The sequence below is a fragment of the Aspergillus sydowii genome (genome assembly GCF_001890705.1).
Source record: "Aspergillus sydowii CBS 593.65 unplaced genomic scaffold ASPSYscaffold_3, whole genome shotgun sequence".
NCBI classification, from domain to species: Eukaryota; Fungi; Ascomycota; class Eurotiomycetes; order Eurotiales; family Aspergillaceae; genus Aspergillus; species Aspergillus sydowii.
This window is the reverse complement of record NW_024467861.1, coordinates 717,027-732,443: the sequence shown is the minus strand read 5'-3', so window position 1 is coordinate 732,443 and position 15,417 is coordinate 717,027. Positions and strand designations below refer to the sequence as shown.

General features: G+C 51.8%; 7 protein-coding genes across 7 annotated transcripts; 4 read left to right on the top strand and 3 right to left on the bottom strand.

Annotated features, from left to right (window-relative positions):
• Positions 1–644: 644 nt before the first annotated feature.
• Positions 645–2,210, bottom strand: ASPSYDRAFT_744024 (uncharacterized protein). The gene is made up of 2 exons (XM_040850773.1): positions 1,009–2,210; positions 645–959 (listed from the first exon to the last, which is right to left on the bottom strand). Exon 1 carries the CDS (start codon positions 1,785–1,787, stop codon positions 1,020–1,022), a length of 768 nt encoding a protein of 255 aa, XP_040704397.1. The 5' UTR covers positions 1,788–2,210; the 3' UTR covers positions 645–959; positions 1,009–1,019.
• Positions 2,211–3,152: 942 nt separating this feature from the next.
• Positions 3,153–5,085, top strand: ASPSYDRAFT_56130 (uncharacterized protein; the record flags this gene model as incomplete). Its single annotated transcript, XM_040849159.1, has 2 exons — positions 3,153–3,954; positions 4,019–5,085. The coding sequence occupies 2 exons, from the start codon at positions 3,153–3,155 to the stop codon at positions 5,083–5,085; spliced, it is 1,869 nt and encodes a 622-aa protein (XP_040704396.1).
• Positions 5,086–5,837: 752 nt separating this feature from the next.
• On the top strand, positions 5,838–7,436 carry ASPSYDRAFT_56129 (Sds3 domain-containing protein; the record flags this gene model as incomplete). The annotated part of the gene is made up of 2 exons (XM_040849158.1): positions 5,838–6,275; positions 6,366–7,436. The coding sequence occupies 2 exons, from the start codon at positions 5,838–5,840 to the stop codon at positions 7,434–7,436; spliced, it is 1,509 nt and encodes a 502-aa protein (XP_040704395.1).
• A 790-nt stretch (positions 7,437–8,226) lies between these two features.
• ASPSYDRAFT_42354 (diacylglycerol/polyprenol kinase family protein) lies at positions 8,227–10,097 on the bottom strand. The gene has a single exon (XM_040846451.1). The coding sequence runs from the start codon at positions 9,695–9,697 to the stop codon at positions 8,537–8,539; it is 1,161 nt and encodes a 386-aa protein (XP_040704394.1). The 5' UTR covers positions 9,698–10,097; the 3' UTR covers positions 8,227–8,536.
• Positions 10,098–10,279: 182 nt separating this feature from the next.
• Positions 10,280–12,315, top strand: spb4 (ATP-dependent RNA helicase SPB4; the record flags this gene model as incomplete). Its single annotated transcript, XM_040841719.1, has 3 exons — positions 10,280–10,569; positions 10,631–11,143; positions 11,193–12,315. 3 exons carry the CDS (start codon positions 10,280–10,282, stop codon positions 12,313–12,315), a joined length of 1,926 nt encoding a protein of 641 aa, XP_040704393.1.
• Positions 12,316–12,892: 577 nt separating this feature from the next.
• Positions 12,893–14,437, top strand: ASPSYDRAFT_29114 (transferase family protein; the record flags this gene model as incomplete). The annotated part of the gene is made up of 1 exon (XM_040844597.1): positions 12,893–14,437. One exon carries the CDS (start codon positions 12,893–12,895, stop codon positions 14,435–14,437), a length of 1,545 nt encoding a protein of 514 aa, XP_040704392.1.
• A 187-nt stretch (positions 14,438–14,624) lies between these two features.
• Positions 14,625–15,377, bottom strand: ASPSYDRAFT_29113 (uncharacterized protein; the record flags this gene model as incomplete). Its single annotated transcript, XM_040844596.1, has 1 exon — positions 14,625–15,377. One exon carries the CDS (start codon positions 15,375–15,377, stop codon positions 14,625–14,627), a length of 753 nt encoding a protein of 250 aa, XP_040704391.1.
• Between the last annotated feature and the right edge of the window lie 40 nt (positions 15,378–15,417).

The window sequence follows — 15,417 nt, the reverse complement described above, 5'->3', positions numbered from 1 at the left end:
AACAATTGCAACACAACACAAATCATGTTCCAACTCCAACTCTAAAGAAAGTAATCACTATAAATTGTAGTCCGATCTAGACAAAAAGGCCCCCCACCACCCTTATCCACAACAATCCCGATGAATCCTGATCGGATGAATCGGTGATCTTCGATAAACATCCTGCACTTAATCTGAGACACAATGGCGGGGTGACACGGGATATCGCCTAATCGCCCCAGCTCCAGCACCCGCACCAGCACCAACTCCATCGGCAGACGGCAAGACCCTAGAATTAGATCATCACATCGCTTATGCAGCGGCATAGCTCTTCCGCTCTACAGTAGGTAACTCACAATGTAAATCCACCGGGGTACGCGGTGCAACCTAGCAGATACGGAGTGACTCTATCTCGCACCCGAGGTGGGGGGAGCAGCAGGAGTAGTATCGACTGCAAAACTACACGACCGTTACGAAGCGAAATGGCACCACTAAGACTGCAAGTGCCTTTCAGCTGCCCTGTTTATTTACGCTGTGTCCGTAAGCGAGTACTCTGTAAGTCTTCCCCGGCCGCAACGTGACCATGGAATGCGGCGTTTGAGATAAAATATTCATCTCGGCTACCAGAGTCTCCGATATTCCGGTAGACGTAAGACCTGCAATTCAACTCCTGCTCCATGTATATTTGCTACAATTTCGGGACTCATTCCCAGCCGAGCAGCCAGAACTTGGAGACTACTGAATGATTGACTCCTGACGGGTCACGACTCACAACCACGAGGCAGCCCGTCCGGAGAGTCGGGTGGGATGGAATGGGATCATGGTGGGAGGGGTGGGCGGCGCGAGTGCTGCATCTTGCCCGATGCGGTATCTTGGATTCTCCGCCCGTGCCCGCCCCCAAAATCTTGTCCGCGGACTCGAGGGCGAACTGCGAAGTCGAGGTACAGGAGTTGCCCTGAGATAAGGGCATCACGTTCGTTCTGGTTAAGCGGAATTTAGCTGGTGGATACAGAGCTTCAGAGTACATGCTTGTCACTTAGCTAGTAAAGAAGCACGGAAGGCATCACTATTCCGGATCCGGAGTGTCGAGAAGTCAGCCCTGAGCGGGAGACGACAGCGGTACGGAAGTGAGCGGCAGTGGCAGTTGGGCAGGGCCGAGCCAGGCCTCGACACTCGACAGGCTGAGACTGAGATGGCCGGAAACGGCGGTGGAGTCGACCCCGCCAATGAAATATCTCACACGGCGACCCGACCATTGGCTGGCGCTGGAGGCAAAAAGGCAGAAAACCGGGCATCGTCGTGAGTCTCGACGTCAAGGATATTATTTGTTGGTTGACGTTGGTTGGGGAATTCCCACTGCTTCCAGAGCCTTGGATCTGGTGCGGATAGTCGCGCTTCCTGCCCGATTGAACAGATGCCTTGGAGTGCGAGCTGGGTTGAGTTGATAGTTGAAACAAAGTTGAACAAGTCAACCTTGGGATGGGCTGGCAGGTAGGAGGATGGCGGTCGGCACAGCCTGACAGCCAGCCCTGTCCCCTGTCAACACTCGCCGGCTCGAACGATGTACTTTCGCCAGGCAAAGTACGGTCAGCTCGAAATAGCTGCAAACTGGCCGTCCACCGATCGCCAAAAGCGATGCTGATGCTGATGCGAGACGGCTGCCATGCCAGCGTTGGGCGTTCCATAGTACGCATTGAGTTGAGAATAGGCTGGCCAGATCGAGACCGTACCTCAATTCTCAAAGCTGATGCTGGCTGTGGCGCAGAATGATCAGCCCGTTTCTGGACTCTCCTGGCAGTTGCAGTCATACGTATTTACTTTCTATGTGTGCTTTTATTTTTATTTTTAATCTCATTTTTCCCTGCTTCCTTGCTTTTGAACTTTATTTCCCTCCCCCCTTTATAGTTAAACCCCTCTCGATGAGTATCGGGGTGATTGGATTGGGCTAAATTCTCCGTTTGAAAGGTTGTGTGCTGAGATTGCACGGGTAGCTGCAAGATGTGTCGGGTAGGACAAAAAGATGGAAGACCGAACAGAATCAGAGCTCGATGGGGTCCACTGGCGGAGCTGGACATGATCTACGTCCGTATTTGACTGCTGCTTTGGAGGAGAGGCCAGGGATAACACGACACTGTTGTATGCGCAAAAAAAAGCAAATACCCATGGAGAAAAGTTGGATGCAGGTGTGCTGGCGCGGGACATCCATACTAGGACTCGAAATGAAGCCATTCGATCTGGAATTCTCCAGACTCCATAGTCCGGTTAAGATATGGGCATCGGATAGGGAGACAGAGCAATATTATGTATATTCTATCCATATCAAACAGACGCTGGCCAGTTCCAGACTGCCAGTGTCAGAGCCAGCCAGAGTGGGGCTGAGCGAGGCAGGTCTGTGTGTTCCCGTTTCGGCCTAGCGGCAGCACAGTCACCGCAGTGGAGCGTCCGGATCAGCCACTATGGGGGCCTAGACAAGTCCGCGCGTCTGGCCTCACCCTGCCTGCTGGCAGGTTATTTTAGTGCAGATTCTTCGCTTTCTCGCAGAGGAATCCCAGCGTGAGATTCTTGAAACTGAACTCTGACTCCCGCAGTGTTGTAGATGCTCGCCGCGACATCGGCGAGGGCGAGAAAGAGAGCAGGAGCCGCCGGGACTCGTGTCATGGACTCCCAATGAGGCCCGGTCTAGACCGCAGGACCACCAGTGGCAGCCCGAGGGAACCAGACTGGTCCCAGACTGCGCCAGACTCCGTCTGACTGTCGCTCCTTGGGTCACGATCGTTTCCAGGCGTCATTAATCCTCTGCCCTTCAATGGTCGCTTTCCTCCCATATTCTAGACCCTTCAGACTGTCTCCCAATTTTCTCCTCCCTTCCTCCAATCTCCCTTTTCTCCACCGTCTCCCTCTGTATCATCGTCAGTCACTCTCTCACCATCTCTTCCGCTGCCCTTTTCAACTCCTCTCGTCTCTTCCTCTCCCTCTCCCTCTCCCTCCCTCTTCCATTCGTCTCATAATCCAACGCACGTCTCGCATCCTGCCTCCTGTTTTGCGCCTAACGTCCCCGAATAAAATCCACCAGCGACCGACGACTGGTTTCATCGCTCTTCCGCGTCTCCGGCACCTTCTCACCACTGTCGGTTGCCTGCTCGTCGTCGCCCGTTGAATCCGACGCACCCTGGATGTATTCTCCACAGTGTCATGGACCTTGTCTGTCTGCCTCAACAGTGCGAAACAGTACTCCTGTCATGCGTTCGCCGCTTTCCTCAAATCCTCCATCAGATGCATCCGCAGAAGCCGGCACATCCCGCCAAGGCATCGTGACACCGTCCAGTCAACATCATACCCAACAGCGTCGACCTTTATCACCTTCACATACAAATTCTCAACGTCCACGAACTCCAGTATCTTTGTCGCAGAGCCCAGGCTCGGGTAGGCTCAAGCGTCGGGCTTCACAGGGCTCGCTTCTAACCAAACCATCTTCTGTCTCTCGCTTCCTATCTCGGAGCAGCGCCTCTTTCTATCCTCCCTCTGTCGATACCTCTGGCCCAGTCACAAAATCTCATAACCGCACCGCCGACTTCCGTACACACTCTCTCGACTCACGTCTCCGGATTTCCACTGCTTCGAGTTCGCTGGCGGCTCGAACCACCCAGTCCTCCCCGCGGCCGTGGGAATCGACGGGCAAGGACGATTATCCCGCAACTCTACCACCAACACCACCCGAAGAGGACGATCATATTGCGTGGAGCCCTCGGAACAATATGCTGCTGTTTGAATCGCACATCAACCGGGACCCGGGGCTAATGCCCATGGATGAAGGTCCCAACATGGATACCACGTCTGGAACAATGCATTCGGATACTTTGGGCAGCCCATCGGATAATATATCACCCTCAAGCTCCAGTGGAAGTCCACAGTCCTCTAGCGGTGACATGGACTGCGACCCCAGCTCATGGCTAGAGAACAGTGTGCAAGCAACTTGTAAGTTTCCGTTCGGCTGCGTTATCTTCCAGCAAGAGATCCAAGAATTAATATGTTTTGTCAGTGTCGTCGTTGCCGTTTTCGAATGCCCGAGGGGAAGCTGCCAAAATTGTTTACCAAATGCTCCCATATCCATGCCCTCCTACAGATTGCCATACCGATAAACCTGCCAGTCCCGAGATTAACGAGAGTATCTTCTGTTCGATTGTGCAGGCAGTTCAGCACCGCTTACAGCATGGGCAATCTCCTTATATCAACGTCACCCATGCAGTTCCGGAACAGTTCAGCCTTTCGAACCTCCCTCATTCTCCCCCCAGCACACCTCACTCGTTGGCCCCATCCGACGACTATTTTAGACCGACTGCAGTATTTTCCAGCGCGGCCGTCGTCTCGGCGTACCACGACTTTCGAGGCCCAATTCAGGCCAAGTCACCGCATTTCCCAATGCCGATTGTCCCCCCATTCAGCGTCCATATCTCAGTTCTCGAACGTTACCTCCCCCCCTCCTCAACTCAAGAATACAAAGACCTCTTTTCTTCCCACCGACCGTCTTTTCTTGTCGATCGGTTAAGTGAGCTTTCACCTGATGGTGGCTCGCTGCTCTTCATCTATCCCACCCGACGAGGTGCATCGACTTTCAAGTCGCAGTATCTAGGGCCCATCCTCGACCCCTTACTGCGGCAGCTCGTCGTAGTGAACGAGTTGTCAGCAGAGATCGGTCGCTACCTAGGAAAAGTTTCCGCGGTCGCTCACATGGACGATTTCGATACCATGCGGGAAAATCTCGACCATCTTTGTGACTCGATGAGTTCATCCTCCTCTCGGTTCAACATTGTGGATGCTCGCAAAGGTAGTGTTCGACTTGACCGAAAACTTTGGTCAGAATGGTATATCCACCAGGATAAGGCCCGAATGAAGGAAGTGATCAGCCTCTATTGGCAGAACAGCCGTCGCCTTCCAGGGTCTAAGCCGACACTAAACACCTCCGGCTATCATCGTATGGAGAATAAAGAGGTGACGTCTGCTATGCTGCTCAGCGAGATTATTGATGGTATTCGAAGGCGACCATATGAGATGGAGCCTCGAGATGGAATTGAACTCGGCATTTTCGTGATTCGCCGATCTCACTAAGCAATTTGCAAAACGGTGTGCAAATCGGCCCCAGCTTCTTAGCCATACAACATGGCATATTTGTTTTTGAGAAGTTTTATTTATTTATTTTTTTTTTTTTTTTTGGCGATACAAAAGGGATCTTCATGGTATGGCGTTTTCTTGGTGTTTAGGATGGAATACATGGGGAATGTGGGTTACTGACATGCATTGGACACGGATAAATACCCTATCGCTACGTATTGTTTTGTCGCTTTGGTTTATCATGATGCACTGGTTTGAGACGAGGTGACTATGAATAGCTAGCTTTTATAGACTTGATCTATGTACATTGTACACCATTATGAAACAGCTGGAATTTACTTTATATATTTCCCCTGATTAAAGCTTGGTCTCCTAGCCTTTTGCTTTGTGTTCAACTCACTTTGGCTGGTGGTCGTCACATGGGCGGTGAGTTCAAATGAGAGATGAGCGCTAGTCCTATTCCAGTAGATAGGCCTCCCGCCCGGCCTTTCTGCCCCATCCGATGGTTGTTCAGTTCGACGTCCTCTCGCTTTTCCTCCTCTTGTGTTCCAGTGCCTCCATGTATACTCCTCTTGCCTGCATTTTCGGCCGAGTATGATGTGCAGTTGTCTCTTTTCCATGCTGTAGCGCTATTCTTCGGATAACGTCTTTTACTCCCTGCCCTTTCACAGAAAGCGCCTTGACTACGGATCCTCCTCCCGCCTGACGAACGACACTTCTGTTCAGCAACCAGCCTGCTCAATCAGATCATGGCTTACTCTCCCGCTCCCCCTTCTCCTGGCACTGGAAGCGGCGGCCCGATGATGTCCAACGGCTTGCACTCGAGGGGCCGGTCGACCAGCCCTCCAACCAGCATGCCGCTCTCGAAGCGGGACAAGCGACGCAGCGCGCTACAAGAGCGCCTTCACGATCTTACGGCCTCGTTCAGCCAGAACCGTGATACTCAGTTTCGCCAGCAATTGCACGCTCTTCAGTGTGATATGACCCTCATCAACAATGCTGATCCTTACAACCCGGGCCCTCTCCCTGATTCGGCGGATGAAATTGCCCACCTGATTGAGAACACAGTTGGAGGCGGCAAATTCGCGAAGGAGATGGCTAGCTTAGCGGGCATGTGGTATGCTCGCTTTGTTCAAGAGGTAAACCAGGTCAAGGCAGACCGAGATGCAGATCTCGCTATGTTGGTGGTAGGTTTTTTGCTTCTTTTTCTTTTCCCGTCCCCTCGCCCGGGAGTGTCGATCTGGTGAATCAGAAGCTGATTGAATTCTTGGATATAGCACCGCCATAATAATAATCTCGAAAGATTCCAGCGAGAATATGCCTTTCGCGCGCATTTTGCGGAAGAAGAATACGACAATCTCTCGACAACCCTCCGCGAGCGTCTTGTGCAGACGCTTTCAGGCAAGCGGGCTCGCCTCATGAGAGAAAAAGAGCATCTTGACATCGCGGATACCAATGCCCTCCTTCTCCACCCTAACCAGTTCAGCATCACCAACCCCGCTAGCCCCGGAGGAATTCACGGGAATCGCAAAACTAGACATACTCGCCATCGTGTGGATCTCGACGAGTTGGGCAACGGGATCATGTCGGATCATCTTAATAAGAGAAAGAGAAAGGCCCCAGAGGAAGATATCGGGTCACCAGTCCGTGAAACCCCTGCGGAGCGTGCAAAAGCCCAAGTAGCCCAACNACAACTTGCGCCGACATACTCTATTCAGTCTCTCTTTACAGAGAAGGAACTTAGTGCCCATGCGAACCAGGCCCACATTGCAACTGTTCACTTCTTTTCTACGTCAAAACGCCCCGACCAGCCCTCAGGTGCGGCAACTAATGGGAACAATACGGATGCGGATGAGGCATCCGGCGTGGATGGCACTGGTGCCGAGGACAACGGCACTCCCGCCACAGACATGGCGCGAACCGCGAGCCAGAATTTCCATGCTACACGTTCGACCAGGACGCATGGCAACCACGCTCTCAACCCGTTGGCCGAGCTTTCCGATAAGCCAGCTGTTCGTCCGAATCTCCCGTATAACATCCTAGCCAACTACCACGCTCGGCCTAGCAACAGCGGTGCTCCTCCACTACCGCCGCTAATGAATGAGGAAGTTGACGATGATTGGATCCGTATGGATAAAATGCAAAACAAGCATTTGGGTCATGTCGATAAGAACCTCATTCAACTTCTAGTTGAGCAAACTCCGCCGGAAATTGATGGAATTCCACACAACCCGAACCGGTTCAATCTCCTCCATCCCGACTTTCCAACGGAGGTGGGCATGCATCTATACCCCCTTCGAAAAGATGGAGAGAGCAACGAGCGCGCCAAGAAGGCGAGAACAGGATGAGTAAATTCGCGGTTACTGTGATCGCGTCTTCTGGCGTTACTTGGTACAGATACACATAATAAAAGCGGGCCGGAAAGGGACATATTACCGCTAGGCGTTACGGTCGAATTGGCGTGGTTACTGGACTTACTTCTATTCTGGCATTTATTTTCTTCACACCCTTTCTCATTTCATTTTCTTTTTGTGGTACATTGTTTTTGTCTCACTTTGCTGTCCCATCTCCTTGTTCATGCTTTCCGGATCAAATCTACGCAAATGGGATGGCGAGGGTTCGTCATAACTGTGTTATCAATGCGTTTGATACAACGGTCTGGAATTCCTAGTACTTAACTTGACCTGACTTGACATGCATGTACTCATATGTTTTTTTTTTCTTTCGCATCAACAGTATTCCTTAAGAGCAAACCAGTTCGGCATCGATAGTAATGTACATTCCTTCACCCTCTGGTTTACTAGTTCTATTTCAGCACGTCTATATTTAAATGCTATTTTTGAATACTCGTAATGGCTTTCCTTCAATCGGCCCTAGCAAGTGCGTAGTATGTCGGGCTTTTACTAGATGGTAGTACCTCGCTGCGTCTCGGGCTTGGAAGACAGGGCTAGCTAGTACGTTCCCCTCGGCCGCCACGTGGGTAATCTAAATTGCCATACTTATTGTACCTATTCATAGTTTAGTGGCGTTGCGTGGTTGATTTAACATTAACTTGCCGCCCATATACCATGAGAAACCTAATTTGATATTGAATTCGTGGTATTCAAGAGCCGTACTACGAGAGATCTAAATGCATTTGGCTGTGGCAGCTGGTAGTTAGGCTGCCGCTTATCATGTCCGATTTTCTATTCATGATATCTTTAGTGAAACTATGCTTGAGTAAGAGCCCGGGCCGGTTGGGAGTTGAGTAGTGATATTAGTATAGGCATAAGTATATGTGTATGCATGCATGCAAGTATAATCATAGGCTAACATGGGTTACTGGACAGGAGAAATAAATGAAGGGAGAGATAGAAAGAGTAGGTGGGAAGGTGGTGTAAGTAAAGAAGGTCGCCATATAACGGAGTGATGGAAAGAGTCTATCTAATAATACTCGGTATAGTTCGAATCACCCAAAAACCTTCAAGAAACCCCATAGCCCAATACCGCTCAAAACAGGGATGGTGAGATTATCATCCCAGCCGAAAAGGTCAATGAATTCGGAGCCTGCAGCGACGACGCCGGAGACAACGCTCATGACGCCGAGTGCTAGCGAGCCGGTCATAACCGTTCCGCTCTCGGCATCTGATGTTACCGACCAGCCGATTAAACGCTTCACTGGGTCCGGTATGAGGTTGATGCGGCCTGTGTATAGAAAAGCGCCTTCCGGGTCGTTGGGGAAGACGCCGACGTATGGAACGAACCAGCCCCAGAAGGCGGCTGCGGTGATAACGCCGACAGCCCAGGCGGCAAGAGTACCCGCAAGACTCTTTCCTTTACGTAGGCTGTAGGTGTAACGGCCGTAGAGTCGGCCAAAGGTGGACGCGGCAGTGTCGCACCAGGAGAGGAGAAGAACGCCCATAACTCCAATGTCCTTGGGGAAGAAGCGAAGGACTGTATATGCGCCAACCAGGTACCAGATCACGCCGTTATAGCCAGAGACCTCGGTTTCGCGCATAAGTGCCCCCACGCATCGGATGTAGATCTTGTTGATCCTCTCCGACCGGTGACGCAGAATATCTGTGGCGGCAATCGGGACGAGCGTCGAAAAGAGCCACGGGGTGATCTGGTGAGTTTGGATACCACGGCTGTACAGGTGAAGTGTCAGGAATCCGATGGAGACGTGAAGGAGTTTTCGCGGAATTTCATGGCGGTGGATAAAGTTGCGATAGCGCGTGTGTAGAGGGATTAGGCCGAGTGGGGAAGGTGATCGCGAGATACTGTCGACAAGCCGGGTGCCGTCAGCTTTCGACAACGGAGAGAGGTAGCCATTGGACTGTGGCGCGTGTCCGTTCGTTCGTGCTATCAAGGCTTCGGGTTCTTCAGATTTAGACGCCTTGGATCTAGATATGCGTCGACGTGATCGCGTTGGTGAAGAATCTGTCGTCACCTCCGGGCTCTCTTCCGTAACCTCGTCAAGGCGCTGCCGCCGTCGGGCTGCCGAACGTGTTGTAGGTGCCGAGTAGTCGTCCCGCGATCTTGATGAGGCTCTGCCTTCTGATGGGCTCGGCGACGGAGAGATGACCCTTGGTGTTGCAGGAACAGCTCCTGGATTCCGCGCCGACGACATCTCGGCCGCTCTGACGGAGAAAGGCGGAAGTACCGCAGCGATGCTCAGTCCGGAAAGTGGGCGTCTTGGGACACAGCAGACACTGGACGCAACAGCACAGGGGGAGGAAAAACCGCTTGCCTCGTAGGACGGAATGGTGGGCAAGAGTCTTCGAAAGGAGAGGAAACGCGGGACCGGTGGCTGAGCGTAAGATTCGCGAGGTTGACTAGAGTACTAAGGCAGAGACAGCGTCGCGCATTGCTGTCAGGCCGCACACGAGCTGGGCAAATAGAGTGCTGGCGTCAGGAAATCTTTTTCCAATTGGGTCAGATTGTTTTGGTGCACCAGGACGAATGACGATCTGCTCTCTGCTGACCACAAACTCGGTCTATCGAAAGCGCTTCCAACTCGCTGCTTTCCGCCAAAGCCGGTCGTGCATCACGTGCAAACCTGGTTTAAAAAAAAAACGCGGTAGGCAAGCAGAATCTCACCGCCTCGTTATCTAATCGGGATGTCCTTCGATAAGGAAAAAATTCCGCTCGGCTTCCCATCGACAAAGCAAAGCGAAAACAGAGAGCGGAAGGGGGAACGAAGCGATTTACAATGGCCCCTAAACCTCCGTCGGGCACTTCATCCCGGGCATGGGATGCTGTGAACCCTCCGCTGTCAGGGTGGGTGCTTGACGCTGTCTCCTCGATGGGGTTCACTCGAATGACCCCGGTTCAGACATCTGCCATTCCCCTCTTTATGGCTCACAAAGATGTCGTTGTCGAGGCTGTTACTGGTAGTGGGAAGACACTTTCTTTTCTGATTCCAGTTGTGGAGAAACTGTTGCGCCTCGAAGAGCCCATCAAAAAGCATCACGTCGGCGCCATCATCGTTTCCCCAACCAGGTAATTCTTGGCCCAACTGATCAGGGAATGGGAGATAGAGTGTTGGCTAACCCGCCGCCAGAGAACTTGCTTCGCAGATATACAGCGTACTGTTATCATTGCTTGCGTTCCATCCACCATCAGCTTCTGCAATCAAGCCCTCCGAGACCGACGAAGACGCTCCCCGTACGAAATACTCTTCGTCGACACTCAAAGTCGTTCCACAGCTCCTCCTTGGGGGCTCAACCACTCCTGCGGAGAATCTTAGCAGTTTCTTGAAACGCTCTCCGAATCTTTTGGTGGCTACTCCTGGTAGACTCTTGGAGTTACTCTCATCCCCCCACGTACACTGTCCGCAATCGTCCTTCGAGATGCTCGTCTTGGACGAGGCAGACCGGCTGTTAGATCTCGGATTCAAGGAGACTCTACAAAACATCTTGCGCAGACTCCCAAAGCAAAGGCGAACGGGGCTGTTCAGTGCCAGTGTGAGCGAAGCTGTTGATCAGATCGTCCGTGTAGGGCTGCGCAACCCTGTCAAGGTTGTAGTCAAAGTCAAAGGTGGATCCGGAGTCGATGATAAGCGTACCCCGGCCAGGTAAGCATCCCCTCGCCCACTCATTATATAGTACTGACTCTTGACGCAGTCTTCAAATGACATATCTAACCGTTCCCCCAATTCACAAATTCTCCGCCTTGAAGCACATCTTAAACTCCGTGCAACCGACTCCGTCAAAATCAATATTCTTCGTATCAACATGCTCCGGTGTCGACTATCTCTCCGCAATTCTTCCCTTAATACTGGGTGACGATTTCCAGCTCGTACCACTTCACGGCAAGCACCCGGCAAATGTGCGTGAAAAGAATTTCAACCGTTTCGTAAATGCCCATACCCCAGCTATACTTCTCACTACGGATGTTGCTTCACGAGGGCTAGATATTCCATCAGTTGACCTCGTCGTCCAAATCGACCCTCCTTCAGACCCAAAGACTTTTATTCATCGTTGTGGTCGTGCTGGTAGGGCCGGCCGTAGGGGTCTTAGTGTGGTCCTACTGCATCCGGGTAGAGAAGAGGATTATGTTTCCTTCCTAGAAGTACGAAAGACTCCAGTCGCTCCATTTCCTCAACCAATCACCTTTTCGGACACCAATGCCGCGGAAGCCACAGAGGTTGCCCGGAAGGCAGCACGGGCAGACCGTGCGGTTCATGACCGCGGACAAAAAGCGTTTGTTAGTTGGCTGAGGAGCTACAGTAAACATCAAGCAAGCAGCATCTTCCGCGTCGCGGACTTGGATTGGGAGGGCCTGGGAAAGGCTTGGGGCCTACTGAAGCTACCAAAGATGCCTGAACTGAGGAACTTTTCAGGAGACCGGTCGCTTGGAGTCGATATGGACTGGGATATGTATGCTTATAAGGATAAGCAGCGGGAGAAGCGACGTCTAGAGGTACTCCAGGAGGTGACGGAAAATGGCCCTCAACAACAACAACCAACCAACAAGAAACGTCCAAACGACAGCGTGTCGTGGAGCAACAATGTCGAGAACAAAAACAAGAAAGCAAAGCGACGAGACCAAAAGCAAGTCCGCCAGGAGAAGAAACGATGGGAGAGAATGACCGACGAAGAGAAGAAGAAGGCGGAAGAGACGGAACAGATGGTGGAGCAGATCAAGGCAAAGAACGAAAAAGACCGGCAACTCAAGCGCGCCGCTGCAAAAGCCAACAAAGATGCAAACGCCGATGGAGACGAAGAATTCGAAGGTTTCGACTGAGCTTTACGATTAAGATGGAAGTGCTCACACTCAATATACCGCCTACCTATATATATACCCAACATCAGCATGTCTTATGGAGCCATTCAAAATCCGGCCTGCGACAATAGCTACTATGGAAACCCAGGATCTCATTAGGACACAGTATACATATACATATCATATCGATCATTCAATCATGCCCTAAGTGGCGATGTTGCCTCACTAGTGCCCAGTAGTCCATTCATCCCTGTACCCCCTACGTACTACGTCGACGATGACTGCCACTGATATCGAAGTTCCATCGTTGGTCGGTTGCATGGCATCGCAAGTCAACAATGCAAGGGATCCGGGCTCAATCTGTCATTAATTCTTTGAATAATAATGACTCAAGGTGATGCTAGTCCACCACGACGCAACTGTCCCAGATGTGGGTGCCAAACGCGGGGTCCACCTGCCCTACATTTGCTCCTTCCACCTCACGCACCATCGGCTTCGAGTATGGGACAATGTGGAATCAAACGCATAAATAAGCTGGACGGTAGACGTTTTTCAAGAATGCCACTGCCAGCGATAAACACCGTCCCACAGCTGCAAGATGCTTCAAATTGAGGTCGTTGAGAGCTCCCCCATCTTTCCCAAACAAAAGCAGAGCAAAACTACAGTACCTCTTTCAATCCTAGATGCGGTTGTCACAGACTATGCGCCAACCACTGCCGTCTGGTTCTTCGATGCCCCAATTGGAAACACTGTACATTTGAACTGGTCCTCAACCTTGCAAGAGTCCCTTCGAGTAACTCTGTCTAATTTCCCCCATTTCGCCGGTGAATTGAGCAAAGTCGAGAATGTTCCCGGTGGTAAACATACACAGCGTTTTGGGCGACTCCAAGTCACTTTCGGTGCAACCTCAGATCCTGGCACTGAGTTCAGCATCGCTCGTTGTGCCCCTGCCTTGAATGAAGTTGCTCCTAGTCCTCGCGACTCTCAGCCGTGGAACCTGTCCTGCTCTGCAAAGGCTTTTCTCCCAGATCTCTCCAATGGACCCCTCAGAGCACCAGGTGGCCCAAAGCCAAGGTCCCCTGTATCGATACCAATTACAGAGTTTGGCTGTGGTGGTGTCAGCATCGGCGTTAAAATATCCCATCCGTTGGCCGACGCGCAAACCCTCGCTGTCTTTATGCATCGCTGGTCTTACGAACATACTCTTCTCTTCTGCGACCAGCGCGCAACAATGCCACATCCACCAGATAACTCCTTCAATTTAGAGCCGCCAACATTCGACCCTCAACTTCTGGATGCCCGCGCAGCGGGTGACATCGACGCTGCCTCCCCAGACGAGACACTTCTCAAAAAAGCACGCTCGCTCCCATCGTCACGATATGACTGGTTCTGGCCAGCCCCTGGTGGTGATGCCGATCAAAATCTCCCCCAGGGACTCACACGTTCCATGGTGAAATCACCAGGAACGCCAATGCCAACAGCAGACTGGGACCCCTTAGCGCCAGTTTCCCACACCAAACTTCACCTCTCTGCCGCTCAGATTAAAAGGATATGGGAATTTGCCGGACCTGGTGTCAGTCGTCACGACGCGATTGCTGCTCACCTCTGGAGCGCAATCAATCGTGCCCGTGGCTGGGGCGCCGATGAGCGGGACGTTTCCTTGCACATCTCCTTTGGACTGAGAAAACGCCTTGGTCTAGCCTCTTCATTTTTGGGAAGCCCAATCCTCCTTACGTCGGTGACGATGGCGGGGAAAGATGCTTGCCGGCTTGCGGTGCGTGATGTTGCGGCCAAGATCCATGAGACCTTATCATTGTACACGGAGGAAGCGTTGAAAGCGCAGCTCCATGACCTTTGCTTCGAATGCGCCCCACAGAGATTCTGGGCGGCGTATCTAGGTTCACGGCATACAATATTTACAAGTTGGGCACATCTGCATTTGTATGAGGTTGACTTCGGGGGGGAACGAGGTCAACCAAGATTTGTTGAGCCTTACATGCCGGTGTACGATGGGATACTTTGTTTGATGGAGGGCAGACCCGAGGGTAAGCGAAAGCATTGGTGTGATGACGGCGTGGATGTCATGGTATCTCTTGCCACTGATGCAGTGGAGATATTGAAGGCTGAGCTTCGTTTATACTAACTTGTACTCTTCTATCCTCAACAACCCTAAAATAGCTCATTTCTGCAAAACTCCAATGGTATTTCAGCCCGCTATGCAATGTAGAATAAAATCACCACATCAATGCCATCCCAATATTTTGTTAAATAGTATTTCTGGTCTTCACTTCCGAATGATAGGCGATCTCAGGGGCTCAGCATCATCTGTATCATCGGCATTTGTCTCCCTCTTCCTTCCCAACCACATTATTTTCCCCATTATCTTCTTCTAACCTAGCCTCCGTGCCTACCATCTCCTCAAAAGAACCCTCTTTCCATTCTCCAACGGCGGCAAAATCAACCCCGACCCCATCAGCAATGGGAGGAGTGCATCCTTGAGCCTGGTCTTCACGCTGCTTCTGATCCCCCGTTTCCGAATAACTCCCCCCGATTCCAATCCACTCAGTGCTGTCACCAGAAATTGCCTGTTCTTCTGTATCTTCAGCCGCAGGCATTGGCGAAGAATCCTGAAAAGACGTCTCCATTGACGACGGATCAGGCAATGCTAAACCTGTCGAGAGTCTCTGTCCCTCTACAGGGTCTGAGCCACAGATAGTTCCATTCAGCATCCCAACAGGGCCAGAACTTGTATTTTCGCTCTCATACCCACGGTCGCACCTCTCAATCCACTCAAGAATCGGATTCGTGTACATCGTATCTCTCTCCGGGTCCGAATCGTTGCTCGTCGGCGCCATCGTCGGTGCCGTCATAGATGGCGCCATCCCTCCATACCAAGCCTGACAGAGGGTGCAAATACGCACGCCGACGCCCTGTGCAATGTCTTTTCTCCCGCAGGGGACGATGAGCGGGTTGGGGTTTTGTGCCGGATAAGGCGACGGAAAGAACCTTGCGAATGCGCAGGGTTGGATGAGCTGGAAGAAGGTGCACCTGCAGCCTACGGGGTTTGGTTGGTAGAAGCACATTCTCTCGATGGCTTGCGCTGTATCCTACTGTGATGGAGGT